The 16150-nt window shown below is 57.0% G+C and overlaps 2 protein-coding genes across 3 annotated transcripts; one reads left to right on the forward strand and one right to left on the reverse strand.

The window, feature by feature from the left end:
* Nucleotides 1-37: 37 nt before the first annotated feature.
* GAS2L2 (growth arrest specific 2 like 2) lies at nucleotides 38-8403 on the reverse strand. Of its 2 annotated transcripts, XM_070390485.1 has the most exons (7): nucleotides 7957-8403; nucleotides 7623-7836; nucleotides 6024-6265; nucleotides 5102-5209; nucleotides 3958-4054; nucleotides 3125-3377; nucleotides 38-2560 (listed from the first exon to the last, which is right to left on the reverse strand). In XM_070390485.1, exons 1-7 carry the CDS (start codon nucleotides 8005-8007, stop codon nucleotides 1015-1017), a joined length of 2511 nt encoding a protein of 836 aa, XP_070246586.1. In that variant the 5' UTR covers nucleotides 8008-8403; the 3' UTR covers nucleotides 38-1014. The 2 variants fall into 2 exon arrangements, with proteins under 2 accessions (XP_070246586.1, XP_070246585.1); XM_070390484.1 differs by having other exon boundaries at nucleotides 7623-8403.
* A 3808-nt stretch (nucleotides 8404-12211) lies between these two features.
* On the forward strand, nucleotides 12212-15084 carry C19H17orf50 (chromosome 19 C17orf50 homolog). The gene is made up of 3 exons (XM_070357341.1): nucleotides 12212-12224; nucleotides 14464-14794; nucleotides 14889-15084. Exons 1-3 carry the CDS (start codon nucleotides 12212-12214, stop codon nucleotides 15082-15084), a joined length of 540 nt encoding a protein of 179 aa, XP_070213442.1.
* Nucleotides 15085-16150: the final 1066 nt, after the last annotated feature.

A 16150-nucleotide genomic window follows, 5' to 3' on the forward strand; every position in this document is an offset into this window, starting at 1 on the left:
GGAAAGGGAGAGTGGGGACTCATCTCTCTCCATCTACCCTGCCTTGGAACCCTCCAACTGATCAAAACCACTGAGAGGATAACATTCTGCCACCTTCTTGGGAAAACTTTCATAAGTGGACTCAGGCCCAGCTTCTGGTTTTGTGTCTTCCTCCCACTCAGGGTTGAGGTGCTAACTCAAGGGGTGTAGATGTGTTAAAGAATGCTCTCAACCATCCCTCTTGACTCAGTGATCTCAGCTCCCAACCACCAGGGTAGAGTTTTGAAGTCACGCCTGCTAAGTGCTAAGTTGCTTCTATCGTGTTGGACTCTGTGACCCTGTGGACTGTAGCCCACTAGGTTCTTCTGTGCATAGGATTCTCCAGACAAGGATACTGGACTGGGTTGCCATTCCCTACTCCAAGGGATCTTCCAGACCCAGGAATTGAACCTATATCCCTTAATCTCCTGCGTTGTCAGGAGGATTCTTTACCACTAGCTCCAAGCCCCACAGGAGCCTGTATGGGGCAACCTTGTCCCTGTCCATGGTGCTGATGCAACAACTGCTCTGGGAAAGAAGGGCTGTCTGGCAAGGTTGGCTGAACCTCCAAAGGCGAAGCGTCTCTCACCCCTTAGCTCCCTCCTACCTCCCCCACCACCCCCCAATGGGAAAAATGCTGCTACACCTTTCTGCATCACCACAGTCATAGAGTGGATTCAAGACTTGGGGGTTCAGGGGCAGACCCTCTCATGTTTAATAACATAAGAGTTGTGGAAGTGGGCCTGGCCAGAGAAGAGGGTGCAGGAATTGGGGGAGCTGTTTTGGGAGAGGGTAGCCCCACCATCCTGGAGTTGGATCGAGACTCATGGATTGCCTTTCTGCTCAACTGAGCAGATGGAGTCTCTATTTGCTTTCTAACCTCTCCTGACCAAGGCCCTGTATTGAGGGGAGGGACCTTCCCTTTTGTTCCTGCAGTTGGGAGTGCGTGGGCATCTTTTCACTTCCCTCCTCAGGGTCAGGGAGGAAAGCATCTTCTCAGACCCAGGACTCCTCCTCAGGTGAGAGGGGGACTGGATCGAGCTGCCAGGGCCCCTGGCCCTCCGAAGGTGGGGAGCTGCTCTCCAGTGGGGCGGCTGGCTCTTTCCTCTCCTCTCTGTCCTCCTCCTCCCCTGCCGAGGCTCCATCCACCAGGGTTGCCTCCCCTCCCTTACTGCCCAGTGCTGCTCTCACCAGCCTGCCTTTGAGGGGTGCCCTGACTGGACCCAGGGGCAGGCAGGTCAATGGCTTGGGGATCCGTGATGGCCGCTTCTCAGGCCTGTGATCTCTCCGGGGCCGAATCCTGGGCCTCAGCTTCAGCTTGTAGATGGATGGGATTCTCTGGGGCTTCCTAAGTGTTCTCTTGCCCTTGGTTGGACATGCCTTGGCTCTCTCGGAACTGGGGCCAGAGGGTGAAAGTGTGAGGGATTCTGGGCTGGCAGACACTGTAGGGGCTGAGCAGTCCTGTCCTCCTTGGGCCTTTGTGCTGATGCCCTTGGCACTGGGGTTTGCCACTGTCCTCAGCCCACTCTCTTGGGCTCTCAATTTCCCTTTGAGGCTTCCTGGGCCTGCAGTTACAGCTGGTGTAGGGGAGCCTGGAGGGGCTGCCTTCCAGGCTCCCAGGTCCACTTTAAGGAGGGGTGGGGGGTCCTGAATCAGCTCTTGGATGACTTTGTCATAAAGACCCCCAGGGTCAGGCCACCACCCACCCAGACTGGGCACGTAGACCCCACTGCGAGGAATGACTACAGACCCAGTGCCCTGGGGGCGGGCACCCGCCATTCCTAGCAGCTTCATGTTGGTTGGAAGCTCCTCCTCAAGGCCATGATGGATGCCTTGTTCCTTGGTTCTGCCCAATGGCAAGGGGGTGCACCTCCCCTCCCGGTGCTGTGGGCCCAGGCCCCAAGGCCCTCCAGCCTCCGCTGTCACCTGGACGCCCAGCTTCAGGTCCTCCTGCCCCTCTTCCACAGAACAGTGCTCATGTCTGGACCCAGACAGGTCTCCACTGGTGGCCCTTAATGGAAGGGGGCCTCTCTTCAGTTCTGTGCTGGGACCTCCACTTATAGTTCCTGCAAAGCCTCTTCCCGGAGTTGGGGGGCATGCTGGGGGCAACTGGACAGGGATCTTGGTGGATCCTTTGACAGGGGATGGAGAGCAGACAGGTGCTGGCTCCCTGAGCTGCGAGGAAGCACCCTCAACCTCACCCCAGGGTGGTTGCCTGGGGCCCACGGGCTTGGCTGGGCTGGGAGAACAAGGCAGGGGAGACAGTCCTCTTGCTGGTGTCCCTTTGGCGGTGGCCTCGGGGGCTCGGACTCTCTGGGGGGTGGGGGTCCTGGCATGAGTTCCCCGGCTGTCTGTCCTCTCATGAACCGAAGATGTGGGAGTCCTCCCCCGGGGGGATTCAGGGGGGTGTCTCTCCTCCCTCTTCCCCAAGGAGGTACACGGTGGGTCTTGGTCCCTGGGAGTGGGTGAGGACTGGGGCCTGGGCAGGTTGTCCCCAGCTGGCAGCTGCCTCCGAGATGGGGCAAGAGACTTCTCCTGGCACCTGAAAGGATGAATCATAAACTGCAGGGTCTTGTAATCCAGTCCCCTGGCTCTGGGAAGGGATGGCCTTCTCCCAGCCAGAACTCCCGGGGGGGTCAGACTTCATGTTGAATGAAGTAGACACTCCCTCTCCCCCATGACTGCCAGAGATGCTTCCTTAGAGCAGATACTGTTTAAGCCTGTTCCCCCCCCCCCATTCCTTGGGGAACCGGCAGAAAGAAGCCTGGTCTGGGCCCCAGGTTGCTTCAGATCCCATGACTATAGGTCAGCAGTTTTGGGTGGAGAGGGTCTTTGTTTCTGCTGTACCATGAAATAGATAGACAGGTCTTGGGTAAGTCTCTTCCCTTTATGGGCCTCAGCCTCCTCATCTGTGAAATGGGATGATGTATAATGTAACTAGATGATCTTAAAGGTACTGGGTGCTTATTTTTGGTTCTGAACACCTGAGGTCCTGCTGGGATGGCGCACTGCTGGGAGTCCTGCTCCCCTTATCTTGAGTTGGGGTGGCCTCTGGGGGTGTGGACTCCAAATCAGGAAAGGGCCCTGCCCTGTCCCTCCCCAGTACCTCAGCAATGGTGCTGTTTCTCTGTGGACCCCTGGCCTGGCTCTTTGTTCACGCTGGGGTCTGGGGGAGGAGACAGCAGGGGGCCTCAGCTTTCGACCTGAAGAGGTATATGTCTTCCAGTCCACGGGGGGCAGTGGGCTCTGGGAGCGGCTGATGGTCATCGTAGGCTGGGGCTGCGAGGGCCCGTCCTGCACCCTCACTTCGTGCTGCACAGGGTGGGCAGGGGGCTGCAGGAAGCTGCCTGTCTTGTGTGCTACCAACATAGCCCCCAGAGAGAGGAGAGGAGGAAAGGGTTAAACTGCTGATGGGGTCCACAGTTCCCTCCCCAGCTGCTCCCCACCCTGAATCCCACATTAGAGACACTGGGACCCACTGGGACAGTGATAACACCAGAATTTTCCTCACGGGAGGAGTTTAGGGCATGAAATCTGGTTCGAGGGCCCAGGTGGGGGACTTGCTGAAAGCTGCATTTGTATTGCAAGTTCACATCCTTTACTTAGATTGCATGCTTATTTGGGATGTCTTGAGGTGCTGATGGAGATTAAGGGAAGACTAAAGACCCTTCCAAGTCATGCTTGGTGCCTCCATCAGAGCCAAACCTAAACCCAGGCGTCATGCACCAGTGACCAAATGCTGATTCTGAGTGTTTGGCTTTGGCGTCATCTTGTGGTGTAAACTGATACTACACTATGGCTGCCCACACCGGTACCTTCTACGGTGTCTTTCTCCATCCCCTGGCGTACCTCTTGCCCCTGGAGATCAGATCTACCTCCCGCCTCTGCTCCTGGCCTCCCAACCCAGAGTCACAGGGAAGGGGCTCCCAGGGGACTCACAGAGGGACGTGCACCGGCAGGGGTCATGTTTGTCCAGATAGTGACCGAGTGTGTCCCAGCCGCCCCCCACACGCACCATCACGTGGTTCCGGAGGATCTGCAGGGGGCAAGGGTGGGGTGGAGGGCAGGGTGAGTTTGTCCCCTCTCCCTGGACCAGCCTGCGGGCCTTCAGCCCTAGCTCGCATCCATGTACACACACACGTGTGTGGTTGCAGCCCAAGACCCTCCTGTGACTGGCATCAAATCACACATGTTGTCAAGAGTGGAAGCCAAGCTGACGAATGGCAGGTTGCCCCACAGAGAGACACAGGACCTCACGAGCATTGGGTCGTCTGGCCCTGGACTCTCGTCTCTCTCTTCACCGTGAAGGGGTTCAGACCTGCACCTGTTTGTATCAGAAACGGGCCCTGGCTTTGCTCTGTGGTGTGTGTGTTTAAAGAGTTCAAGGGAGTCCTGGCCTCACTCCCGGTCACAATCACGTAGTCTCTTCAGGCCTCCACTTCCTCAGAGGAAACAAGGCACCACAGTCCTTCCCCACCTACTTCACAGGGCTCTTAGCTCAGGCTGTGGGGCGAGGGCCGGGGAGCTGGCTCTGCCCCCATGGGCGGCCTGGCCCAGCGAGAAGTCTCAGCTGCACCCCTGGGCACAGGCTCTTACTGGTGAGGAGGCCAGGTATGGGCAGGGGGCTCGCGGGGGGCACAGGTCAGACCTGTACTAGCATCAGAACCCCGTGCTCAGAAGCTGCATGTGAGCGGTGGCCCACGGCTGGCCATACAGGGAGCACAGACTTGGTGGGGGCGAGTCTCAGGCCCCTTGCTGTGACCAAGCCTGTGGGTGGAAAAGTGGGCGTACCCTTCACCCCCACTTCTGCCTGAAGACCCCCCCTCTGAACTAGGCTGAGGCAGAGGTAGATGGGGGTGGGGGCTGTTTCTAACTGCCCTAATAGGAGCGGGGGACATGCTTGCCAACTTTGCCAGAAATCTTCTGGAATTTCCAGAGGGAGAGAGGGAAAGCCTTCTGATGGATAGCTAGAGGTGGATGGTGATCTCCTTTCCTCACCTTCAGGCCTAGATAAAGTCCCACCGCAGGACTCCTGATCCTGCTGACCCCCTGGGCTCCCTCCACCTCCCCTCCCACAATTTACCCGGATGAAGATAAGGGTGTTGGACTCTCCCACGCGGTACTTCCCCTCCGACACCTTGACCATGGAGAACTGAATCGGGCAGGTGCAGTGGCTCACCAGGCTCTGAACCTGCGGGCGGTGGGCACTGGGTTCAGCCCTCCCCTCTGCCCAGGGACCCAAGCGCCCTTGCACTCTGGGTCAAGCTCAATGGGCCGCCTGCCTGTCCCCAGCCCCCAGCCCCAAGGCTTCTGCAGAGTCAGGACTAGGGGCTGACAAGCAAGCAGAGAAGGCGTTTAATCACTCAAGGACAACAAGACCTTGAGTGGTGACCTACGGCTCAGCGCTCTCCTGGGTCAGCCAACAGGGGCCGAGGAGTGTGATGGTTAAGGCGGACCTTGGTATCTGACTGCCTCCCCCGCACTATAGACCTTGGGCAGGTGAAGAAACCTCCCTGAGCTCGATTTCTTGGTGGTGGAAGTGGATAGTCGCTCCCAGTTCACTCCCACCCCAGGACCCGCTGTGCGGGACACAGGCCGAGCGCTTGCCCTGCACTGGCTCACCTAAGACCCACAGCGGTCATGGAAGGTAGGCATGGGAAAGCTACATCCCCACGGTACAGAAAAGGGAACCGAGGCACAGAGAGGAGAGGGCAAATAATCTGCCCCAAAGTCACAGAGCCGCAAAGCAGTGAACTAAGACTTGAACCCAGCCGTCAGAGAGGGTGCTGCCTTTGTAACCACCGGCCCACGGGGTTTAAACGAGAGAGGTGTAGGGTGCTGGATTCCTAATGAAAACGAGGAGGGTGGCGGCTCAGAGTGGACACGATTTAACTAAAAACCACGGGGTCGGGGAGTGTCGGGGTGGGGCCTGGAGCTCAGGAAGGGGGTGGCTGGCTGGGGCGGGGGGCGAGGGGGCGGGGCCCGGGGCGTGCCCAAGTCCTCACCAGCTGGTCCAGGTCGCGGGAGTGACAGGGCCGTCGCTCAGGGGGCGCCAGCGGCGGGGGCTTGGGCGGGGGCAGGGCCCGCTCCAGCCGCAGCTCCTCCTCGATCTCCTCCTCCAGCCGCACCAGGGTGGGTGCCGCTACGCCGAAGCGCCAGGCCCGGCGGCCCAGCTCCAGCAGGCACAGGACCACGTTCTTCACGTTCTTGCGCAACACCAGATCCTCCGTCTCGAACATCAGCACCTCTGGTCCGGGGCGAGAGGAGGGTGGGCAGCCTGAGCCCCCTGCTGACCTCCTTGGAGAGAGCGCTGCGCGTGGGAGAGCCCTGGGACCACCCTGGACCCCAGGAAGTGGGGGAAGCAGGCTTGGGATGGGGGTTTGCGTCTCAGGATCTTGACGTCAGGCCAGCCCCTCGGAGGGGTCGGGGCAGAATTGCTCGGGTACAGAGCACAGAGCAGGTGGCTGCCTAATAAGAGAGGTGGGGGCAGGAAGAGGGGATGCAGCCAAGAGAAGGAACCCAGTTCCACCTGCCCTTCTCTCTGCTCTGTCTACCAGGATGGGTTCAGCAGGAAGAAGCACCCAGGTCTCTCACTTCCAGTAACCACCAGGCACCCCAGACTCAACCCCTAGCCCATGCATAACCTGGCAGGGTGGAGTACAGGCTCCGGAGTCTGGCTGCCAGCTTGGAATCCTGACGCTCCCACCCACCGGCTGTATGACCTTGGGCTAGTCCCAGCCTCAGTCTCCTCTTCTGTAAAATGGGAATGCTGTCTGTTTCATGGGGTTGTGGTGGGGATAGCTATATGACTGCAGGCAATGTCTGGCCTGTGGTTAAGTGCCCGATAAAACACTAGCCTTTATCAAGGCTGCAAGCCTGCTCCATACTGTTGCGGCCACCAGCTAGTGGGCCGGGCCTGACCCCCCCTCCCCACCGCCCCATCCCCACCGCCAAAGGCTGGAGGGTGGTGAGCATTCAGGTTCATCCCTGCCACTGGTCCAGGGCCAAGGTGATGAGGAAGGCTGATATGTCACTCCCTGAGTCCCGCAAGCCCCAGCAAGACTGGCTGGGGTCCACTTGCCTCCTCCCCACTCCACCGAAGCCCAAACACATGCCTTCTCCATGCCCCCTCTGCCTAGAACTCCCTGCCCCCCACATTTCTATTTATTCCTGAAGACTCAGCTCAAATCTCCGTCCTCTATTGGGTTTTTCTAGGCCTCATCAGGTGACTGTTTCCTCCCATCTCCCCGGCACAGAAGCTTTACTTGAGTTTCTATCAGTTGGGCTGTAATTTATGCTTCTCAGCTGTCTCTCTCGGGCCACAACTTCTTTTAGCTCTGATAGGTTCTCAGCCTCTCAGCACTCACTGCCCAGCCCTGTGCATGACCCCAAAGAGACAGGTGCTCAAATCATTCATTTAACGCATTGATTTACTGGGGATTTACTATGAGATAGGGAAACTGAAGCATGAAAAGGAATGAGGAGCTGGCCCAAGGCAAATCTGGAAGGAGAACCCCTGACCCCTGACAGCTTGAGCCTCAGAGAGGAGATGGATGCCTGGCAGGAGAAGGGTCTTGCGAGGTGGGGGAACACAGGGGGATTACCTTGGATGCCCATCTCCTTGCGACACCAATGGATGAAGTTGGAGATGTTGTCCCGGGCCTGGAAAGTGCGAGGCTGGGCAGCCTCATTATAGGAAACCCCGGCCCGGGGCAGAGGAAGCCTCTGGGCTTGGTCAGGTGTCTCAGCCAGGAAGGCCAGGGCGGCCTCAGTGATGGCGTTGGCATGCTGGCACAGCACCAGGCCTGTCTCCAGCACCTGCAGGAAGTTGGCTGCGCTGATGTCCACTCCGTAGAGATCCCGAAGCCACTCGGCCAGGTCCTCCTTCATGGCTTCTAGGTACTGCTCGCTGGACTTAAAGGGCTGGATGCTGCTCACCCGAGGCCCAGGGGTCCCAGGTCTCCTCCTGCTGGCCCGGGGCTGGGGCATGGCTGGGCCGGGCACCTCCACTCTGCCGCGGCTGTGTCTTCACTCCTGTCACCTGTGGGGTCTCGGCAGGTTCCCCCTGACTCAGGGGTCCCCTTCCACCCTCTGAGAGTCTGGGATGGCTCTGCTACTCGCCTCTGCCTTTGGCCACCGCCACCATCGGCAGTGGGCTGGGCCAAGCCGGGCCCCCACCCCCCCACATTCTTCAGTCCCTGCCAGAACTTTCCTACTTGCTAGCCCTGCAGAGGCCTCACACCCCAGCTGCCCAGTCTGCTCAGAGGTCGCCGGCTCCCAGGACAGATGGAGGGGAAGACACTCCTCTCTCCGCCCCCCAGGGCCGGACAGGCCACACTAGCTGCCTCCCACCCCCCACCAGCCGGCCCGGAGTCTGGCTGTCTGTCGGCCTCTCCACTTTGCTTTCCTCTCCTTGGAGACCAGCGGCTGCTACAAACACTCCTTGTTAACCCTTCCCAGCACCGGCTGCCCTGGGGCCCAAGAAGCCAAGAAGAGGCTGGGACTGGCTTATCACTCACTTGGTCAACCCCGGTGGAGGGTTTTGGGGAATGGGAGGAGGGGAGCAGGGCCAGTGGGCGCCATGCCTCTCCGAGTTCAGTGAGCACTGCCATTTAGGGGTGAAATAGATGCAGCCATAGAGTTCAGAGCCAAGAGTCTGGCCTTGGACTCTTTCCTGAATCCCCCTGTGACCTTCACATGCTATCTGTCTTCTCTGTGCCTTTGTTTGCCTCAACTGTAAAATGGGAATAATAATACCTCCCTCTCTGGGGCGTTGTGAGGAAGAGAGGATTCATGGATGTGAGAAGTCTCCGACTGTCAGGACTGAGGGGTCCCAGCTTCATTGATTCTCCCAGCAGCTCTGGCTGTGTGCCATGATCCCCGCCTTCTCTGGAGAACCGGCTCCATCCCCTACTCTACCCACATGATTCCTCCAGAGCAGGCGGTCAATCATAGTTCCTCCTCCATGGCCACAGGGATGCATGCATTCAACAAATACTTCCTGCAGACCTACTGTGTGCCATGTGCTATTATAGTGCGTGAGGATGTAGCTGTAGGGGCTTCCCTTGTGGCTCAAACAGTAAAGAATCTGCCTGCAATGCGGGAGACCCGGGTTCGGTCCCTGGGTCAGGAAGATCCCCTAGAGAAGGGAACGGCTATCCATACCAGTGTTCTTGTCTGGAGACTGAGGAGCCTGGCAGGCTATAGTCCGTGGGGTCTCAAAGAGTCAGACTGAGCCACTCACACTTTCACTTTTCAGGTAGCCCCCGTCCTCACGGAGGCTGCTTACATGATGGTGGGTGATGGATGACAGATAAACAAATGAGTCTGTAGTGAGTCAGATGGTGATACATACCAGGGAGAAAACAGAAGGGCTCCAGGAGACGGGTTGGGGCTGGGGGACTTTCTGTAAGGTGGCTGGGAAAGACTTCACTGATATGGTGATATTTGAGCAGGGACCTGAGAGAAGTGAGGAAGCAAGCCCTGAAGATGTCTGCTGGAAGGGCACCCTGGCAGAAGGAACAGCCAGGGCAAACGCTCCAGGTGGGGGAATTCCCTGGAGGTGCAGTGGTTAGAAGTCAGCACTTTCTCTGTAGGGGCCCAGGGTTCAATCCCTGCTTGGGGAACTAAGATCCTGAAGCCTTGTGCTGTGACAAACACACAATCCAAAAACACTCCAGGCAGGCGGATACTTGGTATATCCCAGGAATAGCAATGACAGGTGGAATTTGAGGAAGAGGGGAAATAGGGTTTCTATGTAGGGCTTTGCTTTACCTTTTGGAAAGTAATTTTCTTTCAGTTACCTTCTAAAGGCGTCAAGATAATGATGGTTGTACCCATTTCATGGATGAGGAAACAAGAAAACTGAAGCTGGCAGGAGGCCTGCGTTCCTCAGTACATGGATGGATGGACCTTTCCGTGGGGTTGGCTGAGCGTCCTCGTGACATGGCAGTGGGCTTTCTCCAGAGAGCAAGACAGAAGACACAGGGTCTTTTATTACATAGCCTTGAAAGTCACACTCTGTCAATTCCCACAACATCCTATCAATGACCCAGGTTGGCCTTATTTCATATGGGAAGGGGCTACATCAGAGGGAATACCAGGCAACAGAGGTCATTGGGAGCCATTCTAGAGGCTGGTTATCCCCGAGACAGAGGAGCTGTTTCCCTTCTTGCTAATAGGATCCTATCTTGTTTAGGTATTATTCATGGATAGAGTTTTCTTGAAGTTAGGGAAGATGGGCCCAGCCCCAAAGAGAGAACCTGTCAAGTCTTCCAGCCATTCTATGAAGCCATTTAAATTGGACAGAGTAAGCTTTTGAAATGTCCCATCAAGAACCAAAGTGGCTAGGGGCTTCCCTGGCAGTCCAGTGGTTAGGAATTTTTCTGCCAATGCCAATGCAGGGGACATACGTTCAATCCCTGGTCTGTGAACTAAGATCCTCCATGCTGCGGGGCAACTAAGCCAGCATGCCAAACTACCGAAGCCTGTGCTCTGCAACAAGAGAAGTCACTGCAACGAGAAGCTCCTGCTCTGCAAGGAAGAGTAGCCCCCCACTTGCTGCAACTAAAGAAAGCCTGGGTGTAGTAACGAAGACCCAGCGCAGCCATAAATAATAAATTTTAAAAAGAGAACCAAGGTGGCTATAAGCTCCTTTAGAAAATGTAAGGATATTCAGGTTTGGGGAGGAGAGCGTTCTCCATGGGTCTTTCCTATTTTTTGCAGAGGTGTTTCAAAGGTGTTTATATAGTGAAAAACCTTGGAAGATACAGTGTCTTTTTCCAGAGCAAAAAACAGGTTTGGTTACTATCCAGTATAAAAAGAATTAGGGTTCCCTAAACTCAGGGTTCCTCTTACAATGCAAGCCACTACATATGCAGGTACTACCTAGCACCCATGGGACAGTGGCCAAGAGAAGATGACACAGGTATCCCAATGCTGCTGCGTCATCAGTAATGAGGTCTTTTATCTCTAACTCAAGAGTCTCACGTGTTTTGGCAGCACCTAGGAAAATACAGTGTGCTAACTTGCTAGCTTGCACATAGGGTAAAATTTTAGATTCTTTACGGTTCTTCACAGTGTTACCCCCACGAGATTCTTGGAGGCTGGTCTGCCCTCTTTGTTCTATATCCCACCAAACTGGGAGATGCCTGAAGGAAGAGACCCATGCCCCCACTTCAGACCTGGACGGAGCACCATGTCATGTTCCCCTATCAGACTGGGATCTTCTTGACTCCAGCAACTGTATCACATCAGACGGAGGCTCTCCAGACTTGGGTTTGCATCCTCTGCCCCTCTGAATACCACTGACTCTGCCAAAACACCCCACTGTCAGGCCAAGCAATGAAGGAGTTTCCCCAAGTTTCTACAATTTTATTCCTTTCCTGAGCCCCAGCTCTCACACATATACCGAACATCCAGAAGCTACCCCTGGGTCTTACCTGAGCCCTGCTTCCTATAACTTGACACCGTGTCCTCTGCTCCTCGGAGCTAAGGCAGTGAGCTGGAGGTGGGCGGGGTGGGAAGCAGGGAGGAGGAAAGATGGGGACTGAACTGAAAGGGAAGGGGAGAAAATAGTGATGCCAGTAGACATAATGCTTTGCGTGTTTTCAGTGAGCCAGGTAAAGTCTGGTACTGCATGGCTCTGACATACAGAAAGAGAGACAGAGGGTCAGAAAGATAACTCACTAACACTCAGAGTTTACATTAAGTGGTAGAGCTGGGAATTGACCCCAGTCTATGGGGGGCCAAAGTCCCTCTGTGCCTGTGTGCTAAGTCACTTCAGTTGTGTCCGACTCTTTGCAACCCTATGGACTGTATGTAGCCCACCAGACTCCCCTGTCCATGGGATTCTCCAGGCAAGAATACTGGAGTGGGTTGCTGTGCCCTCCTCCAGGAGATCTTCCCAACCCAGGGATCGAACCCATTATGTCTCCTGCATTGGCAGGTGGGTCCTTTACCACTAGTGCCACTTGGGAAGCCCCAAAGTTACTCTCTGTCCCCTTTAATACCTTCCCAAGAGAGAAGGTAGGGTTTGGGATGGAAGTTCTAGAAAAGGCAGTTAGTCTGCGGGTGGAATCCTATTGGCAGGTGAGACTCTAGCCCCGCCCCCTTGTAATCCAGCAGAGGCCCTAGAGACCAGACCAATCCCTCTGCCTAATCAGGGAAAGAGGGCAGCACGACTTTGGGGAGAATGGATAAACACGGTGAGTGGAGCTGGAGGACGGGTCTCTCGACCCCAGGATGGATCAACAAGCTCATCACCATGGCAACCCCAGAGTAGAAGTTTTCTCAGTTACCCATCCATATACAAGCCCTCTCCTCTCTCTTTTCTGAATATTTCTGACATCTTCTCTCACATCTTCATCTGCTGCTGTTCGGATCTTTGTCTTCTCTGGCCTGGACCACTGTAATGACTCCTACGTGGGTCTCTGTCTGTCTCCTTCTGTCAGAGGAAACATCCTGAAGGATGCTCTGAGCACATCCCTGTGTCAAAATGTCCAGAGGCTCCCCAACTGCTGAAGGACAGAGTTCAAACTCCACAGCCTGGCCCCCAAAGCCCCACGCTCCCTCTCTAATTCCTCATCCTTCCCACATGTCCCCAGCACCCCTTCCTGGCTGCGCTCTAGCTCTGGCCTTTCACAGCCAGAAGTCTAAGTGTGTTTTCCTAAATAAAAGTACAGTGGAACTTGGAGTGGTTAGGACTCTGTACTTCCACTGCAGGGGGCACAGGTTTGATCCCTGATCTGGGAACTAAGATCTCACAAGCCACTGTGGCTTGGACAGAAAAAAAAAAAAAAAGACAGTGGATCTTGGTTCTCCACCTATAGCAATACCAAGAACTGGTAGAATCTCTGAAAAAAACTTTCTTTTTGGAAAGCTTTCAGAAGTCTTGGTTGAAATTCAAAGGCCCCTCTCTTACCTACCTCATCACCTACCAGACAGTGTCGGGAAGCAGCAGGACGTATGATGTGGTTAGCCAGGTGGCTACGTGCAGTTGGTATTCAGTACATGTGGGCTGGAACACTAACTTTATTATCATTCCCCTTTGTTTCCAACCTCTTTAAACAAGATGGGCAGGGATCAATGGAAAATTTTCTAGACCTTTCTAGGGAAAACCCCAGGAGCTGTGTCTTCCCTGCCCTCCTCCTCCTTTTTTCCCTTGCAAGTCTAGCTCCCCAGATCCAGCAGACCGCAGGGCACACGGTAGGGCTGGGCCTGTGTCTGCTGAATGAGTGGTGGACACCTCCTGGTAGGTTACTCTCAGGTCAGCCCAGGAACTTCCCACCTGCCAGGACTGCTGCTTGGGATTGTGGAGTTTGTGCCCTGAACATCAGCAAGGGGGGAATCAGGGGTGGCTGAAATCCGACAGGCAAGGTTGGGGTCAAGCCTGGAAGGATGAATAGAGGCCTTTTCCTAATTAGTCTTCCCGGTGTGTGTGGGGGGGTAAGGGTGGATTTCCACTTGGTCCGCCCATACCCGCCACTTTCCTGGATTTTCTGCGCATCGGAGGCACCCTTTCCTAATCATGCAGAGGTGCTGTGCGCTCTCCTGCCTGCCTGCTGCTGCTGCTAAGTCGCTTCAGTCGTGCCCGACTCCGTGTGACCCCATAGATGGCAGCCCACCAGGCTCCCCCGTCCCTGGGACTCTCCAGGCAAGAACACTGGAGTGGGTTGCCATTTCCTTCTCCAATGCATGAAAGTGAAAAGTGAAAGTGAAGTCGCTCAGTCGTGTCTGACTCTTAGCGACCCCATGGACTGCAGCCTACCAGGCTCCTCAGTCCATGGGATTTTCCAGGCAAGAGTACTGGAGTGGGGTGCCATCGCCTTCGCGGCAAGTGACGCTGGGCTTTCTTAAGGCAAGGCCCATTCTGAAGAAGGAAATCCCATTCCATGCAGAAAACAAAATATAGACAACCACCTATTAAAATTCCAATCGGGGCACTTCCTGATTATTGACAGCTGCACAGGCATCAGTCCCCACCCCGAGGCCAGTTAGAAGGAAGTGGGTGATGAACCACCATTCCCGGGCTCAAGCCTCATGGCACCTGCTTGTTGCTGGCTTCCCCCGCCCCGCGTCCCTGCCCTGGGCCAGGCGCTTCACACAGACTCCATCTGATACCTGCTTTTCAGTAGCCCTTGAGATGGGAACTTTTTCCTCTCCATTTTACAGATGGGGAAACGGAGCTTGACAGAAGCGACCAGACTTGCCCCGAACCTTCTTCAGCTGGGAAGTTCAGGGACCTAGGAAATCAGGCCCCTCTTTGCCCAGAAAATCCTGCACACTCTGGAAACCTTCTCTTGGAATCTTGCTGGCCCCACACATCTCATGCATGTCCTTCGGGCGCCTGCCTTTTTTGGGGGCGGGGATCGGGTTAGGCGCCACAGTCAGGGTACCAGGGAGGGCCCTTCACTGATCTCCCCCCACCCCCCAACACCCGTGCAGGCGCGAAGGCCCCCTTGTGGAAGAAGGAGCTGGAGGAGCCCCGGGCCAGGGAGGCAGAGGCGGAGGCCGAAGCCGCGGAGGAGGAGTCAGAGTCGGAGTCGGAGTCGGACGAGGAGAGGCCGCCGGAGGAGAGCGCGGCCGAGGGCGAGGCCAAGGCCGGCGGTGAGGCTGAGGGCGGCGAGGGCCGTGAGCGGGGCTCGGTGTCGTACTACCCGCTGCGCCAGGAGTCCAGCACCCAGCAGGTGGCGCTGCTGCGGCGCGCGGAGAGCGGTTTCTGGGGTTGGTTCAGCCCCTTGGCGCTGCTCGGAGGCCTAGCCGCGCCGGCCGACAGGTGAGGGCGCGCCCCGCGGCGGGGGCGGGATGCCCGGGGCGCCCCGCGCGAGCAAGCGGCGCGGTGCCCTGAGCGCCCCGGTCCTCCCCCGCAGGAAGCGGAGCCCTCCCGAGGAGCCGTGCGTGCTGGAGACGCGGCGGCGGCGGCCGCGCGGCGGGGGCTGCGCGCGCTGCGAGATCCTTTTCTGCAAGAAGTGCAGGAACTTGCACAGCTCGCCGAGCTACGTGGCGCATTGCGTTCTGGAGCACCCGGATCTGGGGAAGACGCGGCCTGCCCACGGCGGCCCCTGAGTGCCACCAACCCTCCCACCCCCAACTCCCTGCCTCTGTAGCCGTTCATCTTCGCCTCCACCCCAAATGCCCGCAACCTCCCCTCTCTTCCCCGACGTCGATCACGTGCCGCAGAGCCTCCCTTCAGGGGTGCCCTCTCTCGGAGCAGACCAGCAGGCGCACCCCGATGGGGCGGCCCCACCTGTCATCAGTGCGGAGCCCAACATCATCACCTGGAGGTCCGTTCCTGCAACAGCGCCTCCCTGGTCAGCACGCGGTGCCCATCGCCCACCTGACTCCCGTCCCCTGCCCACAGCCCTCTCACTTGTCTCTTGGGTATTTCAGGTTCCTTCTGGCCCGGTGGGCAGAGGCATCGCCTAAAGTAAATAACCCCTCTGGGAAACTTGCCTCTCCCCTCAAATCCTCCAATAAAGCCTCTGATCCAAGTGTCAGTGCCTAGAGGAGGGGCGAGGACCCCGGTGAGCGTGATAAAGATCAACCCTCCTTGCCCTTCCCCCGGGTTCAAGCCAGAGGGAAAAGGGCAGGCGGAGAGCCTCCTCCCAGCAGCTCGGGGCGGAACCAAGCCCTTGCAGCCGAGGGCAATCAAAGGCCATTCTCCCCACTGCGCGCTGAGAAGAAAAAAGGCAGGCTCCGCGCCAGGAATGCCCACTGGGAGCTGAGGGCTGAAGCTGGTTGGACCTTCCTCCCCTCCGGCGGGAAGGCCGCTCTGACCGCGGTCAACGTGTGTGCCGACGAGGCCCTGGAAGGTGTGGAGTGCGCAGGACTAAAGAGTTAGCCCAGAAGCCTGCTGAGACTGAAGACAGGGAGGCTGGGGAGCTGGGTCCTTCTCCAGGAATCCCAGCTATTCTTGGCCGGCCAGCGGGAGCTCCTGGAATGCTTCGTGTGTGGCCAGGACAACGGGGCCATTGTCAGCACCGGTGCTCTCCCAGTCTGCAGAGGCCCCCAGCGCCTGCAGCAGCCAGACCTCCAAAGAGGCCCCTGTCATCCTGCGGCCACACAGGGTTCTCCATCTGGCCTGGAGAGTGAGTGGGTGAAGGACATTTTGCTTTTTGAAGAGAGCGGCAGG

The sequence above is a fragment of the Bos mutus genome, chromosome 19 (assembly GCF_027580195.1).
Source record: "Bos mutus isolate GX-2022 chromosome 19, NWIPB_WYAK_1.1, whole genome shotgun sequence".
Lineage (NCBI taxonomy): Eukaryota > Metazoa > Chordata > Mammalia > Artiodactyla > Bovidae > Bos > Bos mutus.